Source organism: Doryrhamphus excisus, linkage group LG23 (assembly GCF_037039965.1).
Source record: "Doryrhamphus excisus strain RoL-2023G ecotype Guam linkage group LG23, RoL_Dexc_Guam_v1.1, whole genome shotgun sequence".
Classification (NCBI taxonomy): Eukaryota; Metazoa; Chordata; class Actinopteri; order Syngnathiformes; family Syngnathidae; genus Doryrhamphus; species Doryrhamphus excisus.
This window is the reverse complement of record NC_136379.1, coordinates 7,783,375-7,801,053: the sequence shown is the minus strand read 5'-3', so window position 1 is coordinate 7,801,053 and position 17,679 is coordinate 7,783,375. Positions and strand designations below refer to the sequence as shown.

Sequence of the window (17,679 nt, the reverse complement as noted above, 5' to 3'; positions counted from 1 at the left end):
ACACGAAAAAAGGATAACTTACGGAACCGATCCCGTCCATGAGAGTCAGGAGTGAAGCCACGACTCGTTTTTCCACTTCGTTCTGGGCGGCGTCTCGTTTGGGACACAAAGCATCCAGTTCGTCAATAAAGATGATTGAAGGTGTCCTGTCCGAAAGAAAAGAAAAATAAAGTTTTATTTCAGGCGGTACGTGTCGGTAGCAGGAGCTGTTACGTATGTCGGCCATATTTGGCCGTTACTAGCATATCAGAATGAGAATGATAGTTTACCTCTGAGATGCCTCGGTGAATATTCGCCTGAGTGTTTCTTCGGTTTCCCCGTAGAACCTACACACACACACACACACACACACGCACACACACACACACACACACACACACACGACATGAAGTAACTTAGCTTATATGCTACGGCGCCAGATGATAGCGTCTTACTTGCTCATGATTTCTGGCCCGTTGATCACCGTCATGTGAGCGCCCACCTCGTTGGCGATGGCTCTTCCGATCATCGTCTTTCCCGTGCCAGGGGGTCCGTACAGGAGGACCCCCCTTGGAGGGGGGATGCCTAGAAACAAAATACAACCACGATAAATTCATTGGAATGATGGGATATTTTTTTTTACAACATTTTTTGTTATTATTATTATTTTTTTATTTTTAATATTTTGTTATTATTTGTCATAGTGTTTTATTTTCCTTTTTAATTTATTTTTATTTTATTATTTATTCTATAATATTTATAAATTAATAAATATGTATTAATTAAAAATATTAATAATTTATAATATCACCTTATTTTACTCATATTTTTTTTTCATTATTATTGTCATAACAGAGGGGCCCAGGCCCATGTGGGATAGGCTCCAGCATACCTGCAACACTAGTGAGGATAAGCGGCATAGAAAATGGATGGATAGAATCAGGATTTTTTTTTCATTTAATTAATTTATCATTTATTATCATTTATTATCATGTATTATTATTATTAATTATTATATTTATTATTATTTATTACTCTTATTTATTATTATTTATTACTTACTATTACTTACTTATTACTTATTAATTTATTTAATTAATTTTACCAAAATATTTTCCTTCCCTATAATGTGATTTTTTTCAAAGTATCCTTAGAAATTATTATTATTATTACATACATTATTATTATGATTTTTAAATTGAGTCTTCATACAATGGGCATAAACCTACCATAGTTGGAGAAGAGTTGAGGGTGTTTTTTATTTTTATTAATTTATTTAATTAATTTTACCAAAATAATTTCCTTCCCTATAATGTGATTTTTTTAGAAAGTATCTTTAAAAAAAATTATTACAATATTATTATTATTACATATATTATTATTATGATTTTTAAATTGAGTCTTCATACAATGGGCTTAAACCTACCATAGTTGGAGAAGAGTTGAGGGTGTTTGAGAGGAAGTTCTATGGTTTCTCTGATGACCTCCAGCTGGCTGGTCAGGCCGCCAATCATGCTGTACGTAACCTTTGACCTCTTCGCTTCTTTAGCGTGTGTTTCCTGCTTCGTCGTCGTCGTCGTCGTTCCTCTAAAGGTGACTTTGGTGGTGCTGCATAGGCGGTAGAAGGTGTCGGTGCTCGACCAGCCAGCAGAGGGGGCTGTGGGGGCTTTCTCAGCGCTGAAGGAACCCTCCACACTGGTGGTGGTCTCCTCTGAGTCTGCAGGGGGGTTATGTGCATCACGTATGGGAGACGTGGGTGACGTGGGTGAGGACAGGGACGGCAGGGAGGTGGGTTTGTGTGGGGTGCTCGCCGTGGGGGTGGTGCCTGGCCCCCTGCTGTCATCGACAGTGAGCAGGCTGAGCTGCAAGGAAAGGTCTGCGGGGGTGGAATCGAGCACGGAGTTGATGGTGGACCACGACTCTTTATCTGGGGCGGAGCAAGACAGACGATGAGGGGGCCTCTGGAGGGCGCTGCCATCCTCGCCTTTTACGGTTTCAATAAAAAGGTTGCAGGGGCGTCCAAAGTAGGTTAGGAAAAGGACGTTTCCTGGAAGAACGATGTTGCCAACTGGAAAATATATATCAATAAAAATCATCATCAAAGAGATGCAAATGTTATTAAAACATATCTCCTCACAATAACCCAAAATACCTAAAGAATTGAGCAGGAAGCTCCTGAACTGGTCCGTGTCCAGGTTTTCATCTTTGGACCTGAAAGAAACGAAAAGCAAATTGGCGCTGCAGTTACAACAAAAGTCCAGCAGATGGCAGTGTTTAACCAAGAATCACCGTGACATAAAGTAGCGGCAATGAATTGTTTTCAAACTTCCATTATTGCATTAAAATGGTCACAAAAATAATACATACTGGTATTAAACCTAATAATTACATATTTATATGTTCATAAATAAAAAAAAACACTAAGTTATCCAAGTGAAAGTGTACATAATTGATGCAAAACATCAAGTATTATTCATTATTTCATTTTATTTGACAGTGGTAAATGTGCAATTTGTGTGAAATATGCTTTCCTCATAAAAAATAACAAATATGTAAATATTTTGTTCCAGAGTCATGCTGTAGCCACCATAAAACCATATATCCGAAAAACATAACATCCTAATAACTGTGCAGGTAGTGTTTCTATGGTCTAAAAAGGAAGATAAACACAATTAATGCTACAATTATTTAATAATGTTATTATAAAATTGGAAAATTTCTTTCAATTTTCGAGAATAAAATACGTCTTCAAATAATAAAACAAAAATCTATTTAATAAATAATACATTTTAGCAATATGTAATATTCAATTGGTATTTAAAAAGTATCAATAATAATACTGTTATTATTTGGTTATTTTTAGTAACTATTCTTAGTAGTAGCATTAAATAAAAACATTGCTAAATTATATTATTAGATATATTGTAAATTGTATTAAATCATTTATATTATATAATTATTATATATTGTTTAATGTGAATATATTTTATAATTAAAATCCAAACATTGCTAAATTATATTACTAAATTATATATTATTATATTAAATTATAATAATTAATAATTATAATGTACATTGTAAATTATATTAAATCATTTATATTTAATATAAATGATTTAATATTATTATATAATTTAATATAATAATAATAATATATAATTTAATAATATAATTTAGCAATGTTAGGATTTTAATTATAAAATATAATCACATTAAACAAAATATAATAATATTATTATTGTGTTTTGTTATAATATTAATTATTATAATTTAATATAATAATAATAATATATAATTTAATAATATAATTTAGCAATGTTAGGATTTTAATTATAAAATATAATCACATTAAACAAAATATAATAATAATGTGATTATATTTTATAATTAAAATCCTAACATTGCTAAATTATATTATAATAATTATTAATTATATATAATTAATATAATATAATTAATAATAATTGTAATTGTAATTATAATAATTATTATTATAATATTAATATAATATTAGTATAATAATATTATTTAATGTGATTATATTTTATAATTAAAATCCTAACATTGCTAAATTATATTATTAAATTATATATTAATATTATTATATTAAATTATAATAATTAATATTATAATGTACAATAATGTAAATTATATTAAACCATTTATATTATATATGACTATATATTGTTTAATGTGATTATATTTTATAATTAAAATCCAACTTTCTTGTTTTAGCCAAAATTCCGATGAACGTTTATTTGGCCTAGCCTGTTCCCGGGTGTACTCACCAATGAAAATAATACAATTTGGGATTACCTGGGAGAGAGAACGACCTCCTCAGCTGGAAGCACAGGACCCGTCAGAGGATGCAGCATCACTTCATCCCCGCCTTTCACTTTCAGGTTGTTCTGGACACACACGTGAAGGCCCACTTTCCCGGCAGGGAAGGTGGCGGCAGGCCACCCCAGACATACCTGCAGGACGGATGAGAATGAATGGAAAGGAACACCTGAGAGAAAAATGAGCAGAAGATGAAGATACCTCCTGTCTTCCGCTTCCTGGACTGGTCAGGAGGACCGGCCTGCCGATGCTGACGCCTGCTGACTTTAAGGAGTTGAGGCTCAGCTGGGCTAAGGATGACCTGCAGATTTTGGGTGTTTTGTCCTCAGCTGTTGAAGAACAATAACCAATCAGACGTTTCTATACATGGGAATATGTTCTCCATTTTTCTCAAGCTGCTGCATTATAATGCTAATGAGCGCAGCTCTTGTCTGTTACCTTACTTTTACAATAGTAAAGAACTGTGTATAAATATGACGCATATATATATAGTTGGAATAATCTTATTCCAGATATGTCTTAAATCAAACGATTGCACGTGCAATTAAATGACAAAGTGCTAAACTTTTGACTAGCTTGCAACCCAAAACAAGTGACCGCTTTCGATATTCGTACCGTTCTCAATGAAATCAATGACGTTGAAATAGTTTCTGCTTTTTGTATCCGAGTTAGTCGAGTCTTCTCCTTCATTTAAGCGCTTTGATTTGTTTTTGTTTTTCTTGCTAGACATGTTAGCAAGTTTTAAAAATGGGCAGCATGTGAAAGAGCAAACATGTGTAAACACCGGCGTCACGAAAACTTCCGGGTCAAAGCTTAGCCTCGCCCCATTTTACCGTAATGCAGCAAAAGTAAGGGCTTGTATTTTTTTCAGCGCTTTTTTATATTTACATTTAAGCATGTATATTAATTTTTAACATATATGAAAAGAAAAGTGAGTGGACTTGAATCTTTAACATAGAGAAATTACGTCTTATCTTTAATATGTTATAGCTCCTGTTTCTTCTACGGCTATTTACGGTATTTACGCAACGTCAAAGGCGGAAGTTCATGTAACGTTCATGGGGCTACCCACCGTGTGGCATTTAAATAGAACTTAAACATGGCAGCTTCCTTGCTTCTTTACAAACTTCTACCTGTGTTTCGCGCTGAGCTTCGCCGGAAGTGCCCATACCGCGCGATCTCGTCCACGACAGCTGTCAGTCACTTGCACCGGGAGGAGGGCGCCGCCCCCGCGGTTCTGACCGGTAAAGTGGATCGATTCGGGGGGGTGACGGTGGACCTGGCGGCCGTCGGTGTGCCGGAGGACATCAGTGAAAGTTCTTTTAGTGCGGTGCTGAAAGGTTGGTTGTGTTGTGTTTACGTTACACAATAGTGACACAAAGCTGCACGAGATGCAAGATCACGATCAAGGTCATGACCAATCTTGGACCTGTGTCACGTGTGCTGTAGAGTCCCTGGCCCGGTGGAAAGAGGAGGGCAAGGTGGCCGTGTGGCTCCGGGTCCCCATGGCATTGAGCCGCTGTGCCGCCAGCGCCGCCGCCCAGGGCTTCACCTTCCATCATGCCCAAGATCACCACGCCGTCCTGGCCCTCTGGCTGGGGGAGGGGCACAGCAGGCTACCCCGCTACGCCACGCACCAAGTCGGGGTCGCGGGTAAGAGTTCTACCTAAGAGTTAGGGTACATTCTGGTCAAATCCTGTTTAGATGTGCCAAAGAGTATGGTGTATTATTGGTATGGTATATTATTGGTATGGTGTACTATTGGTATGGTGTACTATTGGCATGGTGTACTATTGGCATGGTGTACTATTGGTATGGTGTACTATTGGTATGGTGTATTATTGGCATGGTGTACTATTGGCATGGTGTACTATTGGCATGGTGTACTATTGGTATGGTGTATTATTGGCATGGTGTATTATTGGTATGGTGTACTATTGGCATGGTGTATTATTGGTATGTGTACTATTGGTATGGTGTACTATTGATATGGTGTACTATTGGTATGGTGTATTATTGGTATGGTGTACTATTGGCATGGTGTACTATTGGTATGGTGTACTATTGGTATGGTGTATTATTGGTATGTGTACTATTGGTATGGTGTACTATTGGTATGGTGTACTATTGGTATGGTGTACTATTGGTATGGTGTATTATTGGCATGGTGTATTATTGGCATGGTGTACTATTGGCATGGTGTACTATTGGCATGGTGTATTATTGGTATGGTGTACTATTGGTATGGTGTACTATTGGCCATAGTCTTGTTTTTAGGTTATATTCTTGGATAGTCTCATTCTATCCAAGAGTTGGGGTATATTCTGGACGAGTCCAGTTTGGGTATGTCTGAAAGTGGGGTGTATTATTGGCTAATCTAGTTTTTATAAAAAAAAATATGGTATATTCTAAGGCTATTCCAGTTGTAATATATTCAGGGATTAGGCCTGTTTTGCTATGTCACAGAGTCGGGTGTATTAATGGAAAAGTTAGGGTATATTCTGGGTTAGTCCAGTTTGTGCCCCATGGCAAGGATTAGGGTATATTCTGGATTAGTCAAATATATCGCCCAATGGTGGGTCTATTCTTGTTACCCTAGGGTTGGGGTATATTCCTGGTTAGTTTGGTTTCAATACCATGATTGGGATTAGGGTATATTCTGCTAGAGTTTGGTTGTATCCTTGGTGAGTTCAGTTCCCTCCATGGTCTGTGTAGGGTATATTATTGGCTAATGTAGTTATTATCGAGGATATATTATGTATTATGTATTATGAGTATTTGAGTTTTTATCAGAGAGTTATAGTACATTCTGAAGTTAGGGTATATTCTGACTGGTTGTGTATACCTTAGAGTTAGCATACTATTCTTGGCTAGTTTTTCTTTACTCTTAGGTCTTATTCAGGCTTAAGGTATATTCTCGATTATCCCAGTGTGTATCTATGCGTATCACTGTGTATACCTTAGGTTTAGAGTGTATTATTGGGTATTTTAGTTATTATCCACAAGCTAAGGTACTGTACAGTACATCTTGGGCACTTAGTTATGGTATATTCTGGAAGTTAGGGTACATTCTGGGCTATCTGTGTATGTATTGGTGTTAGCAGACAGTCTATCCTGGGCTAGTTTATACTTTTAGTTTAGATCTTGTCCAGGGTTAGGGTATATTCTGGACTAGTCCTATTAGTATCACAGAGTAAGGGTATATTATTGGCTGGTTCTGTGTATACCTTTAGTTTTGATATATTCCTGGCTTGTTCTGACTGTATACAAGTTCTGATTCGGGTATTTACTGGTCTGTGCTGTGCTGTTCCTCGACTTTGTGTACACCCTTACCTAAACTTGCAGGCGCAGTTTGTGTTGTAATGACGTCGGTTGTCCAGCAGAGGGCGGCAAAGCTTGGTTTCTATTAGTGTTGTGATGCTGGACCCTGTGGAAGCATGTCACAACATGTCTGCAGCATCTATCAAAAGTCCCCATAATGTTTAATATCCCGTACAGAGAAACACTTAGCATGCTTAGCAACCAACCAGTTGGCGATATTATTATTATTATATATTATGTTTTCATAATTCATCTTCTGCGTGACGGTTGCTTCAAAGTGAGAGAAAGGACTTTCAAAGTGTCTCCAGGTGAGTATTCTTGTAGTCTGTCACATCCTGGAAGCGACACCAACCACGGCGTCGCGTAGCAGCAGAGCAGCACCTTGGATTTTGGCTCCGTTGAGACGGCAAATGACATAAATTTCCACAGGGATGTCCAAGTCGGGGCCTTAAACACACCGCTCTTTCACGCTTGTGTGAAGTGCATTTAAGGGGGACGGATCAGCAGCAGGAAAAGTTGCTTGTAAAACAAACAATAAAATAAAACAAGTTCAGTCCATTCACAAAGTCCAGTTGAGTCACACTTACTGTTTATACTCGTGTCTAAATATTATATATTATAAAATATATTTATGGACTCATTGGGTGCTTTTAAGGGGGTAAAAAAAATGTAAAAAACACAACTAATGTACATTTTTATTGTTTTTTTTTAAAGGAGCAGTTGTGGACGAGTCCAATGGGAAGGTACTCGTGGTGCAAGACCGAAACAAGGTATTTGCTGCAGTATGAACGAGTTCTGCTTCTTACAACAGATTGAAAGGTCTACAAAGGTTTTTTTAAGCCAGGGGTCTCAAACATGCGGCCCGCGGGCCAAATGTGGCCCCCCGCCTTGATATGAAAGTTTAATGTTTGATACGGATGCTGTATGGTATCATGTACCCGGAAAAAATGATTACGTTTTGATTAATGTTCATATTAAAGGTTAAATAACTGTTAATAGTTATCCTCCCTATCCGTGTGGAAGTGGTAAGTTTTTGGCTATTTAAGTTGAAAGGAAATAACTCGAAGGTTACCGTTTAGGTCGCTAGCTCTCTAGTTTGCGAGTTAGCATGTGTCTCAAGACCCTGCAAGTTGCGCAATATGTTGTAAATAAAAAAAGTATAAATGCGACTATAGTCGTGTTTTGTCATGTCTACAGGGCTCTAATAATGCTTTGTTCATTTTAATCTGAAAAAAATAATTTGTCTACCCACCAACTATATGTGGTTTCTTAAGTTTTTATTATTTGCCGTTTTATTATTATTATTATATTTATTTATTACTGATTGATTTTCTTTATTCTTGTTTATTTTTCATTTTATTTTGTGTAGAAAAATAAAAATTAATATATTTGAGATCAGTGGAATGTTTTATCAGAGCTTTTATTGTAGAAAATCGAAACCAAAGTAAAGTTTATTAATTTTTCTGTTTTTAATAAATGCGTTTTTTTTTTGGGGGGGGGGGCCTGATGCGGCCCAATCTCACCCAGACCCTAGCTCCAGTGGCCCCCCAAGTAAATTTGAGTTTGAGACACAAATTAGCTGACCCCAAGCAAACATGTTGTTTACCCAGACCATGAATGCACCACACTCACCCCCTCCCCAACCCGAATGAGAACACTCTTAAGGAGGGGGAAAAAAAAAAAACACTCCACTCATTTGTTTGCTTTCCCAGGGGGCCAAAATAACAACTCCACCCGTTCTGAAAAGGAAATAACGACCTAGTTGATATCAGTGACTCTGCTCAGACTTTAAACCAAAACAGAACTCAGGCATCACCTCACAAAAAAACAAACAAAAATGCATGAAAGTCTCAAATGATTTAATCCAAAACCACAACAACAACAACAACAACTCTGCTTTCAGTGTCATAAAGTATTATTTTCTTCATTGGAACATCTCCAGCAGTAAGAAAGCCTTTCAAAAAAAAAAACAAAAATGGTGCATTTGTGTTCCTCGTACAAATCTAATGTGTACTTTACAAAAATAATATCTATACTCACACGCACACCATGACAGTATCATTGAACCAGCAGCATATTTTGGTCTTAAATATCAAGGATAAGTGGTGAAAGGTGTTTTTTTTTTTTTTTGGGGGGGGGGGGGGGGGGTGTACCTCACATCTTCTCAAATACTGTATGTACATCTCGAGAATATTCATCGCAGTTTCAACATAATCAGCGGGAAAATCTGCTTGATCGCCGGACCATCTTCTGTTCGATATCTTTTCAAAACAAACAATTCCAGGAATAAAGTCGTAAATTTACGAGAAAAAAATAAGTTGGCATAAAATAAGTTGCCATGCGGAGGAGGAAGTGGGAAGGGCTAGCTAGCCATGCTAATATTTTGCTGCCACGTTATAAATAAAAGCTTGCCTGAAGCAAGAGGAAAGTTTCGTTCCTTCCCGAAGAACTCTACTCTATTTTCCCTCTGACACGTAATTTTACGAGTTTATTTTCGTAAATGTACGACTTTTTTTCCCCTCGTGAATTTTTTTTGAACAATTTTTTTTATACGTACAACTTTTGAGAATAAAGTCATCAATTTAAAACTTAATTCTAGTGAATTTATGACTTCATGTAACATTACGAATTTCTCGTAACTTTTTTCTCGTAAATTTACAATTTTTACAAAAATTAAATTTCAAATTTACAACTTTCTCAGAAATTTTCACCTTTTTTGTAAAGACATTTTTCTTGTAAATTCACAACTTTTTTCCAACTTTATTCTCGTGACAGTAGAACTTTTTTCTCGTAAATTTACAATTATTACGAAAATAAAATTTCAAATTTACGACTTTCTCAGAAAGTTGTAAATTCACAACTTTTTTCCAACTTTATTCTCGTGACAGTACAACTTTTTTCTTGTAAATTTAAAATTTTTACGAATATTAAATTTAAAATTTACAACTTTTTTTCCCCTTGTGAATTTTTTTTAACAATTTTTTCATATGTACAACTTTTGAGAATAAAGTCATCAATTTAAAACTTAATTCTAGTGAATTTATGACTTCATGTAACATTACGACTTTCTCGTAATTTTTTTCTCGTAAATTTACAATTTTTACAAAAATTAAATTTCAAATTTACGACTTTCTCAGAAATTTTCACCTTTTTTGTAAAGACATTTTTCTTGTAAATTCACAACTTTTTTCCAACTTTATTCTCGTGACAGTACAACTTTTTTCTCGTAAATTTACAATTTTTTACGAAAATAAAATTTCAAATTTACGACTTTCTCAGAAAGTTGTAAATTCACAACTTTTTTCCAACTTTATTCTCGTGACAGTACAACTTTTTTCTCGTAAATTAAAATTTTTTACGAATATTAAATTTCAAATTTACGACTTTTTTTCCCCTTGTGAATTTTTTTTTTAACAATTTTTTATATGTACAACTTTTGAGAATAAAGTCATCAATTTAAAACTTAATTCTAGTGAATTTATGACTTCATGTAACATTACGACTTTCCAACTTCCAACTTTATTCTCGTGACAGTACAACTTTTTTCTCGTAAATTTACAATTTTTACGAATATTAAATTTCAAATTTACGACTTTCTGAGAAATTTTCACCTTTTTCGTAAAGACATTTTTCTTGTAAATTCACAACTTTTTTCCAACTTTATTCTCGTGACAGTACAACTTTTTTCTCGGAAATTTACAATTTTTACGAAAATAAAATTTCAAATTTACGATTGAGAAATTTTCACCTTTTTTGTAAAGACATTTTTCTTGTAAATTCACAACTTTTTTCCAACTTTATTCTCGTGACTGTACAACTTTTTTCTCGTAAATTTACGACTTTCTGAGAAATTTTCACCTTTTTTGTAAATTCACAACTTTTTTCCAACTTTATTCTCTTGACAGTACAACTTTTTTCTCGTAAATTTACGACTTTATACTCGTAAATTTATGACTATATTCTCATAAGTTTATTACTTAATTTTTTTAATATTCTGATGTTTTTACAACCGTATTCCAGAAATGATAAAATTTGTAATTATTAATGATAGAATAATATAATTGTTTTCACAAGAGTAAAATCCTATGCAGCTAGCATCAAGGCTTACTGATGCTATAGTGTCAACTGGCTCCTCCCACTTCAAACCATGTGACACACGCCTCAAAAAAAAAAAAATTAAACGTAATTTCAACAGTTTTTCCGCCAAACACTAGCGCTCTAGCAGCGCTTCATTGCTCACCACGAGTACAAAACAGGGAACTAAATAGCTACTCCAACTAGAGTTCTCAGGTTGTACTCAAATGTAGTATTATGTAAATGTACTAATATCCATATCCGATGTTGCTTCTTGTCAGAGTCTGAATGCCTGGAAGTTTCCTGGCGGTTTGTCGGATCCAGGAGAGAATATCGGTGAGTTTGTTAGCAAAGCAGCTAATACAGTACTGTTAAGTACATTCAATGGAGGTGCATTCGATACATGCAAAAAAAAAAGCAGCTTTAGTGTCGAAAAATATCCGCGTCACTCTTTCACCCTACAGGAGCGACGGCGGTACGGGAAGTCTTTGAGGAAACGGGCGTTCGCTCCGAGTTCCGATCCCTGCTGAGCATCCGGCAGCAGCACCAGCACCCGGGCGCCTTTGGCATGTCCGACATGTACATCATCTGCCGCCTCAGCCCGCTCAGCTACCGCATCGACTTCTGCCCCCACGAGTGTCTGCGATGCGAGTGGCTTGACCTGAACGACCTGGCCCGGACCGCCCGGACCACGCCCATCACGTCCCGCGTGGCCAAGCTGCTGCTCCACGGTCTGGAGCACGGCTTCCAGCACATCGACCTCACCATGGAGGAGCTCCCGTCCGTTTACTCTGGGATGTTTTACCAGCTTTACCACAGACAGATTCCGCAGTCTTAGTCGTGGACCTGGTTTTCTTTGGGCTCGGGTGCTGTGCACTCATACAAATTATCACGACTGCCCACTCATGGACTTAAACGCCGTTGAGCCCACTCATGCATTTCAGACAAACAGTGCATTTGACAACCGGATTTTCTATCATCCCAACTCAGCAAATAGCAACAAACTACGTGGGGCAGTGCCCCTACACTTAAAGGAACTGAATAAAAAGTAGGCAATTTTTGCAGTTTTTGAGACTGTTCAAGTCCCGGTTGGAGCTGGATAGGTCATTTTGTTGCCGGATCGTGGCGGGTTCGGAATTAGTCTCTATTTGCCTTTGCTTTTTAACACTGAACAACTAAAAAAAAAGTCTTTAAAACCAATCATGTTCCAAATTAAACACCTTTTCAATGAAAATGTTTTTATGAAAACTGAAGTAGATACCGTTTTTGTATCATTGACAGACCTCAAGTCCTGTTGCATTCATATGCATAAAACTTGAAAAAAAAAAAAAAAGAGCGGGGTCTGTTTTTTTGTACAAAAGAATCAACGGTCCCGGTTCCACAAGTTCCCCAATCGGTGGCTTGATTGACAGCCATACTCAACACTCTGACCACTCATAAAGTGTTCTTGAACGCCCCCAGAGTACATCCTTGATCACGGTTAATTGTTTCCGTAATATTTTTTCCCGCAAAAGTAGCATAGCTTATTTATAAATTGAATATTTTAAAACATGATTAGAGCCCTCTAGTCAAGAAATAACACCCCTATGGTCACTTTTACACTCTTATTATCCAACATAGTAGACATAGTATAAGACTCAAACATGCTAGCATTGGGAGAAACCCTCATACTTTTTCGACTTCCTCCAGTTTCATCAATGTAACATTACTGCCACCTAGCGACCAATGTCGAATACGACATACTACAACACGGATGCATTTTCTGAAAGCCTTATATTTGCCATTTTTATGCTTAAGTTAGGCCAACAAAATTCATAAAATTTACATAAATATGTTAACAGTAACGATGTATGAACTCGTGTATTTTTCAGCAACCACGATGGAATCAAACTGGAAAATTAGCATCACAAAGTGGCGAAGGGTGACTGTACAGAGTTTGTTCATTGTTCATTGCTCTGCGTGCATGCCATGAACAAATAAAACTATGAACAAAACCAAACAAAAACATGTAAAATAATGATGATCTGTCCATGGTGTCCCAACTCGAAAAGAACCACTTGTTAGCCACACTGAACAAAATAATATGTCACAAACCCAATCCTTGGGTGCGGGTATACCAAAACCAAGCTAGCGCTCTATTTGATTTGACCAGGCTGGTGAACCACCCCCCCGCCCCCCTTCCCCAAGAACTGAATGAACCTACTTTAGGGGCATAGTCATATTTGATGAGTTGGGAGAAGAAACCCTCTAAGCTAACTTCTAAGCTAGCTCCGTCAACCTTCTTTTCACCGGACTGAATGTCACTTTGCCTCGGGATCTGTTTTTGTGTTCCGGTCCAGTGCGGTGCAAAGACTGCAAGACACCTCAGGAAGATCCGAGTCCTCTTAAGTGTTCGAAGTTAAAAAAAAATGTGTGTCCCATGGTTTCAAAAAGTCAAGCAAGTGGGGGTGGGGGGGCGGGTGGGGTCATAAAAGATCACAGCTACAGTACCTTCCTTCACCGCCATCGAACCGTAGACGTTTGTCCAACCTTAACACTTGGCGGACATCGGTAGAAAGAGTATGGCCTTCTGACCCGGTCCGGTTTTGCTTCCAGACTTGTACTGGCCGGTCCTCTTCAGCGCCACGTACATGCTAGGGTATTTCCTGGAGCGGTAGGTGTTGTAGTTGTTGCTCTCCAGGCGCTCCAGGAAGTAGCATTCTTCCGTTGCGCGTCTCTGAAGGCGAAAACGAGAAGAATTAGACAAGAGTATCTGGATAACAGTTTGTTTTTGTCTTGAGTTGTTGCAGGGGTGATGAATAAAGACACTCTCTACGCATGTGGTCCTTTGCTGTGTTTTAGCTTTAGCGCTTTTGGCTATTAAACCCATAAGTATCCAGAGAGGGGTCTTTAAGCGCTGATCATGTATTGACGCCCTCGGGATTCGAACCCTAGAGTGGAAACATGGCTACCGTGTTAACGATGTGATAGATGTGGTCGCTCACCGCTCCAAACAGTCGTCCGTCTCTGTTCATGGCCAGATAGCGGTTGGCGGAAATCCCTTTGATGACCACCTCCCCCACCGAGGTCGCCTGCAGCTGAAGTGTTACTAGGAGGGAAAAAAAACGTAGTACAAAGTACTCACACCGTATACAGTAGATTATATTGTGTTGTTCCCACAGTGGTACATTCCTTACGAGGGTCGTGGGGCTGCTGGAGCCTATCCCAGCTGTCTTCGGACAAGAGGCGGGGTACACCCTGGACTGGTGGCCAGCCAATCACAGGGCACATATAGACAAACAACCATTCACACTCACATTCATACCTATGGACAATTTGGAGACACCAATTAATTAATTAACCTAGCATGTTTTTGGAAGACCTCACAGCTAAGGAGACCAGGGTTCAATTCCACCCTCGGCCATCTCTGTGTGGAGTTTGCATGTTCTCCCCATGCATGCGTGGGTTTTCTCCGGGTTCTCCGGTTTCTTCCTACATTCCAAAAACATGCTAGGTTAATTAGCATTACTCCAAATTGTCCATAGGTATGAATGTGAGTGTGAATGGTTGTTTGTCTATATGTGCCCTGTAATTGGCTGGCCACCAGTCCAAGTGTACACGCCTCTTGCCCAAGGGATAGGCTTCAGCACCCCCCCAACGCGACCCTCGTGAGGAAAAAGCGGTAGAAAATGAATGAATGTTTTTGGAATGTGGGAGGAAACCGGAGTACCCGGAAAAAACTCACACAGAGATGGCCGAGGGTGGAATTGAACCCTGGTCTCCTCGCTGTGAGGTCTTCCAAAAACATGCTAGGTTAATTAATTGGTGTCTCCACATTGTCCATAGGTATGAATGTGAGTGTGAATGGTTGTTTGTCTATATGTGCCCTGTGATTGGCTGGCCACCAGTCCAGGGTGTACCCCGCCTCTTGCCCGAAGATAGCTGGGATAGGCTCCAGCATCCCCACAACAGTGTCACTCGGATACTGTGAACATCCAGCAGCAACACAACATTTTGGCATGGCTACTATTTTGATGAAAAATATACTGAACCAGGGCTGCACAGCGGCCGGGTGGTTAGCACACAGGCTTCACGGCTAGGAGACCCGAGTTCAATTCCACCCTCGGCCATCTCTGTGTGGAGTTTGCATGTTCTCCCCGTGCATGCGAGGGTTTTCTCCGGGTACTCCGGTTTCCTCCCACATTCCAAAAACATGCTAGGTTAATTAGCGACTCCAAATTGTCCATAGGTATGAATGTGAGAATGTGGGAGGAAACCGGAGTATCCGGAGAAAACCCATGCATGCACGGGAACACCACACAGAGATATCCAAAGGTGGAATTGAACCCCAGTGGTACATTTGACCCGTATTATCACACAGTGATAAATTATGACGCACTTATGACAATTTGAGTCGTAGCTGGACACCGAGTTCCCATCCCCGGACTGACAGCGCTCCCGACTCTCATCCTCCAGACTCCAGTTCCCGGTTCTGGCTGTACCAGACGGTTTTCCCATGCATGGATTATTATAGCAGTGGTGCCTTTGAACCCACTTAGTTCGTTTCCCGGGGTTTCTGTCAACACAGGACTCAAGTCTAACCGCGGCTCAGCGGTCGAAATCACTGAAGCGGTTCATTTCCGAGGTGAGGAGTATTCAACCATCCCATGTTGCCGAACGCCAAACTTTGATCCGGAAGTCAAACAAAGTACTACATGTTGTAGTTCCGACATTTTGGCGACTCCGCTGCTATTTTCAACAGAAGTAGCATCGATGGAGATCCCATTACCAAAATAAAAGCATCACATGAAAAGGTTCATTGAATAAACAATTCCAAGCTAAGTGTGCCTTTCCGAAACGAATACACACTGATAGCTCTGACTCATTCCTTTTGAAGCTTAACTCAATTCCCTTCAAATAACTCCTAGAATTCCAATCAGGTATTTGTTTAGGTGAAGCTCTTTTCCAAATGTCACACTGGCTCCCTGAACAAAACATTTCCCAAACATTCATTTTCCTCAGGAATTTTCATAGCCGCCTCCCTTTGATCCTCATAGACCACAAACAATGGCGGATGCACCTGTGGCTAACATTTGGTGGAAAACTGATACGGTCGTACAATTTAAGTCATTTTATTTGTAGAAAAAGCTACTTTTTTTAATTAATTTTTGACAAATTTTTCTGTATTTTGTATTTGTAAATAAAAATACGTGAGGACAACAGTTTATGTGGGTTGGTGTACCTGATGGGATATTATGTAAGGTGGCTTGTACGTCATTGTCCCTTTAAGTCAACACGCATGAAAAGGTCATGACAGAACGTCTTCGTAATCGGGAAGTCGTGTCTAAGGACTGTTTTGTGTGACGTAAAGTGTGATGAGGGAACGCCGATATTCCCAAAACTCTTCTATAGAAAAACCACAATGCCGCTCTGTAATTTCCATACAAGCTAAGCTCTTAAGGAAGAGAAAAGTCCAAGTAAGGACTTACTGTAGGGATCGCTCTTCTCCCGGATTCCGTCCACTCCGCCGTCCGGTTTTATCCTCAAGAAGAAGCCCCCGTTTTTGCAGTACAACCTCTTGGGATCTTTGAAGGTTCCGGGGGGGAAGCCGCCGTTGCCGCCGTCTTCAGGCGTGGTGGGAAGCGTTGTGATGTCTCCTGTGGCCATCTTCTCCTCGCTTCCTGGCGACTGCTAAGTCTGTAGCCCCACCGTAGGCCTCCCACGTCCCGCTAACGTCCCTCCTCCCCTCTTCTGTGGAGCTTCACACTCACACGGGGGGTCGCAGGGTGCCCTTTGAGGGGGGAGTATCGCCGACAAAAAAAAGCTAAAGCTAAAGTTTGCATGTGCTCGCCTGCTGAGTGTAGAGCTGCTCTAATGGTTTTGGGGGTGGATGGTCTTGGGAGTCTGGTTTAATCAAAGCAGCTGGCTTAGATCTGTGTGCAAGGCTTTCCCCGTTTGGGCCTCAGTTCGCATGCGCCCTGGGAGCACCAACGCACTCGCAGAGTAAGCTCACGCCCACCAGTGCTTTCTCCAAGGAAAGTGGAGGGGGGGAGGTGGATGTGCAGCTTTTTTTGCTGTGACCCTTCGGCAAGCATGCCAGAAGAACCCGTGTGTTCATTCATACGGGCTGCTCAGCATTCCCAACTTGATTCCGAGTTATTTCAGGAGGAAGTCCTTAGGAAGCTGAAACTGAAAAACTGAGAAAATCGTGTCCCGTCACTAAGGAGTCCAGATAACTTAAAGCAGGGGTCTCAAACTCAACTTACTTGGGGGCCACTGGAGCTAGGGTCTGGGTGAGACTGGGCCGCATCAGGTTTTCCCAAAAACAAAAAAAACAAAAAAACGCATTTATTAAAAACAAAAAAATTAAAAAAACTTCGCTTTGGTTCCAATTTTCTACAATAAAAGCTCTGATAAAACATTCCACTTCTTACTTTTTATTTTTCTACACAAAATAAGATGAAAAATAAATAAATCAAGAATAAA

At 39.0% G+C, this 17,679-nt stretch overlaps 3 protein-coding genes across 3 annotated transcripts in view; 1 reads left to right on the top strand and 2 right to left on the bottom strand.

The window, feature by feature from the left end:
- afg2a (AAA ATPase AFG2A) overlaps positions 1 to 4,602 on the bottom strand; it is a 103,995-nt gene extending 99,393 nt beyond the window's left edge. Inside the window, exons 1-8 of the mRNA XM_058052798.2 lie at positions 4,435 to 4,602; positions 4,021 to 4,148; positions 3,796 to 3,953; positions 2,132 to 2,190; positions 1,406 to 2,047; positions 435 to 564; positions 270 to 326; positions 23 to 146 (exon numbers count right to left, since the gene is read on the bottom strand). Of these exons, the coding sequence (XP_057908781.2) occupies positions 23 to 146; positions 270 to 326; positions 435 to 564; positions 1,406 to 2,047; positions 2,132 to 2,190; positions 3,796 to 3,953; positions 4,021 to 4,148; positions 4,435 to 4,549 (1,413 nt within the window). The 5' untranslated portion in view covers positions 4,550 to 4,602. The remainder of the gene's footprint in view (positions 1 to 22; positions 147 to 269; positions 327 to 434; positions 565 to 1,405; positions 2,048 to 2,131; positions 2,191 to 3,795; positions 3,954 to 4,020; positions 4,149 to 4,434) is intronic.
- Positions 4,603 to 4,868: 266 nt separating this feature from the next.
- On the top strand, positions 4,869 to 14,049 carry nudt6 (nudix (nucleoside diphosphate linked moiety X)-type motif 6). Its single transcript, XM_058052916.2, has 5 exons — positions 4,869 to 5,159; positions 5,269 to 5,472; positions 7,855 to 7,910; positions 11,496 to 11,550; positions 11,679 to 14,049. The coding sequence occupies exons 1-5, from the start codon at positions 4,919 to 4,921 to the stop codon at positions 12,050 to 12,052; spliced, it is 930 nt and encodes a 309-aa protein (XP_057908899.2). The 5' UTR covers positions 4,869 to 4,918; the 3' UTR covers positions 12,053 to 14,049.
- fgf2 (fibroblast growth factor 2) lies at positions 11,006 to 17,526 on the bottom strand. Its single transcript, XM_058052998.2, has 3 exons — positions 16,683 to 17,526; positions 14,199 to 14,302; positions 11,006 to 13,930 (listed from the first exon to the last, which is right to left on the bottom strand). Exons 1-3 carry the CDS (start codon positions 16,858 to 16,860, stop codon positions 13,745 to 13,747), a joined length of 468 nt encoding a protein of 155 aa, XP_057908981.2. The 5' UTR covers positions 16,861 to 17,526; the 3' UTR covers positions 11,006 to 13,744.
- Between the last annotated feature and the right edge of the window lie 153 nt (positions 17,527 to 17,679).

Bases quoted from the DNA above. Each gene is read 5' to 3' on its own strand.
- nudt6 (XM_058052916.2), top strand. From the start codon at position 4,919: ATGGCAGCTTCCTTGCTTCTTTACAAACTTCTACCTGTGTTTCGCGCT. The intron at 7,911-11,495 runs GTATTTGCTGCA...GCTTCTTGTCAG, and splicing joins TGGTGCAAGACCGAAACAAG to AGTCTGAATGCCTGGAAGTT. The intron at 11,551-11,678 runs GTGAGTTTGTTA...TTCACCCTACAG, and splicing joins GGATCCAGGAGAGAATATCG to GAGCGACGGCGGTACGGGAA.
- fgf2 (XM_058052998.2), bottom strand. From the start codon at position 16,860: ATGGCCACAGGAGACATCACAACGCTTCCCACCACGCCTGAAGACGGC. The intron at 14,303-16,682 runs GTAAGTCCTTAC...TTTCCCTCCTAG, and splicing joins GGAGAAGAGCGATCCCTACA to TAACACTTCAGCTGCAGGCG. The intron at 13,931-14,198 runs GTGAGCGACCAC...TTTCGCCTTCAG, and splicing joins ACGGACGACTGTTTGGAGCG to AGACGCGCAACGGAAGAATG.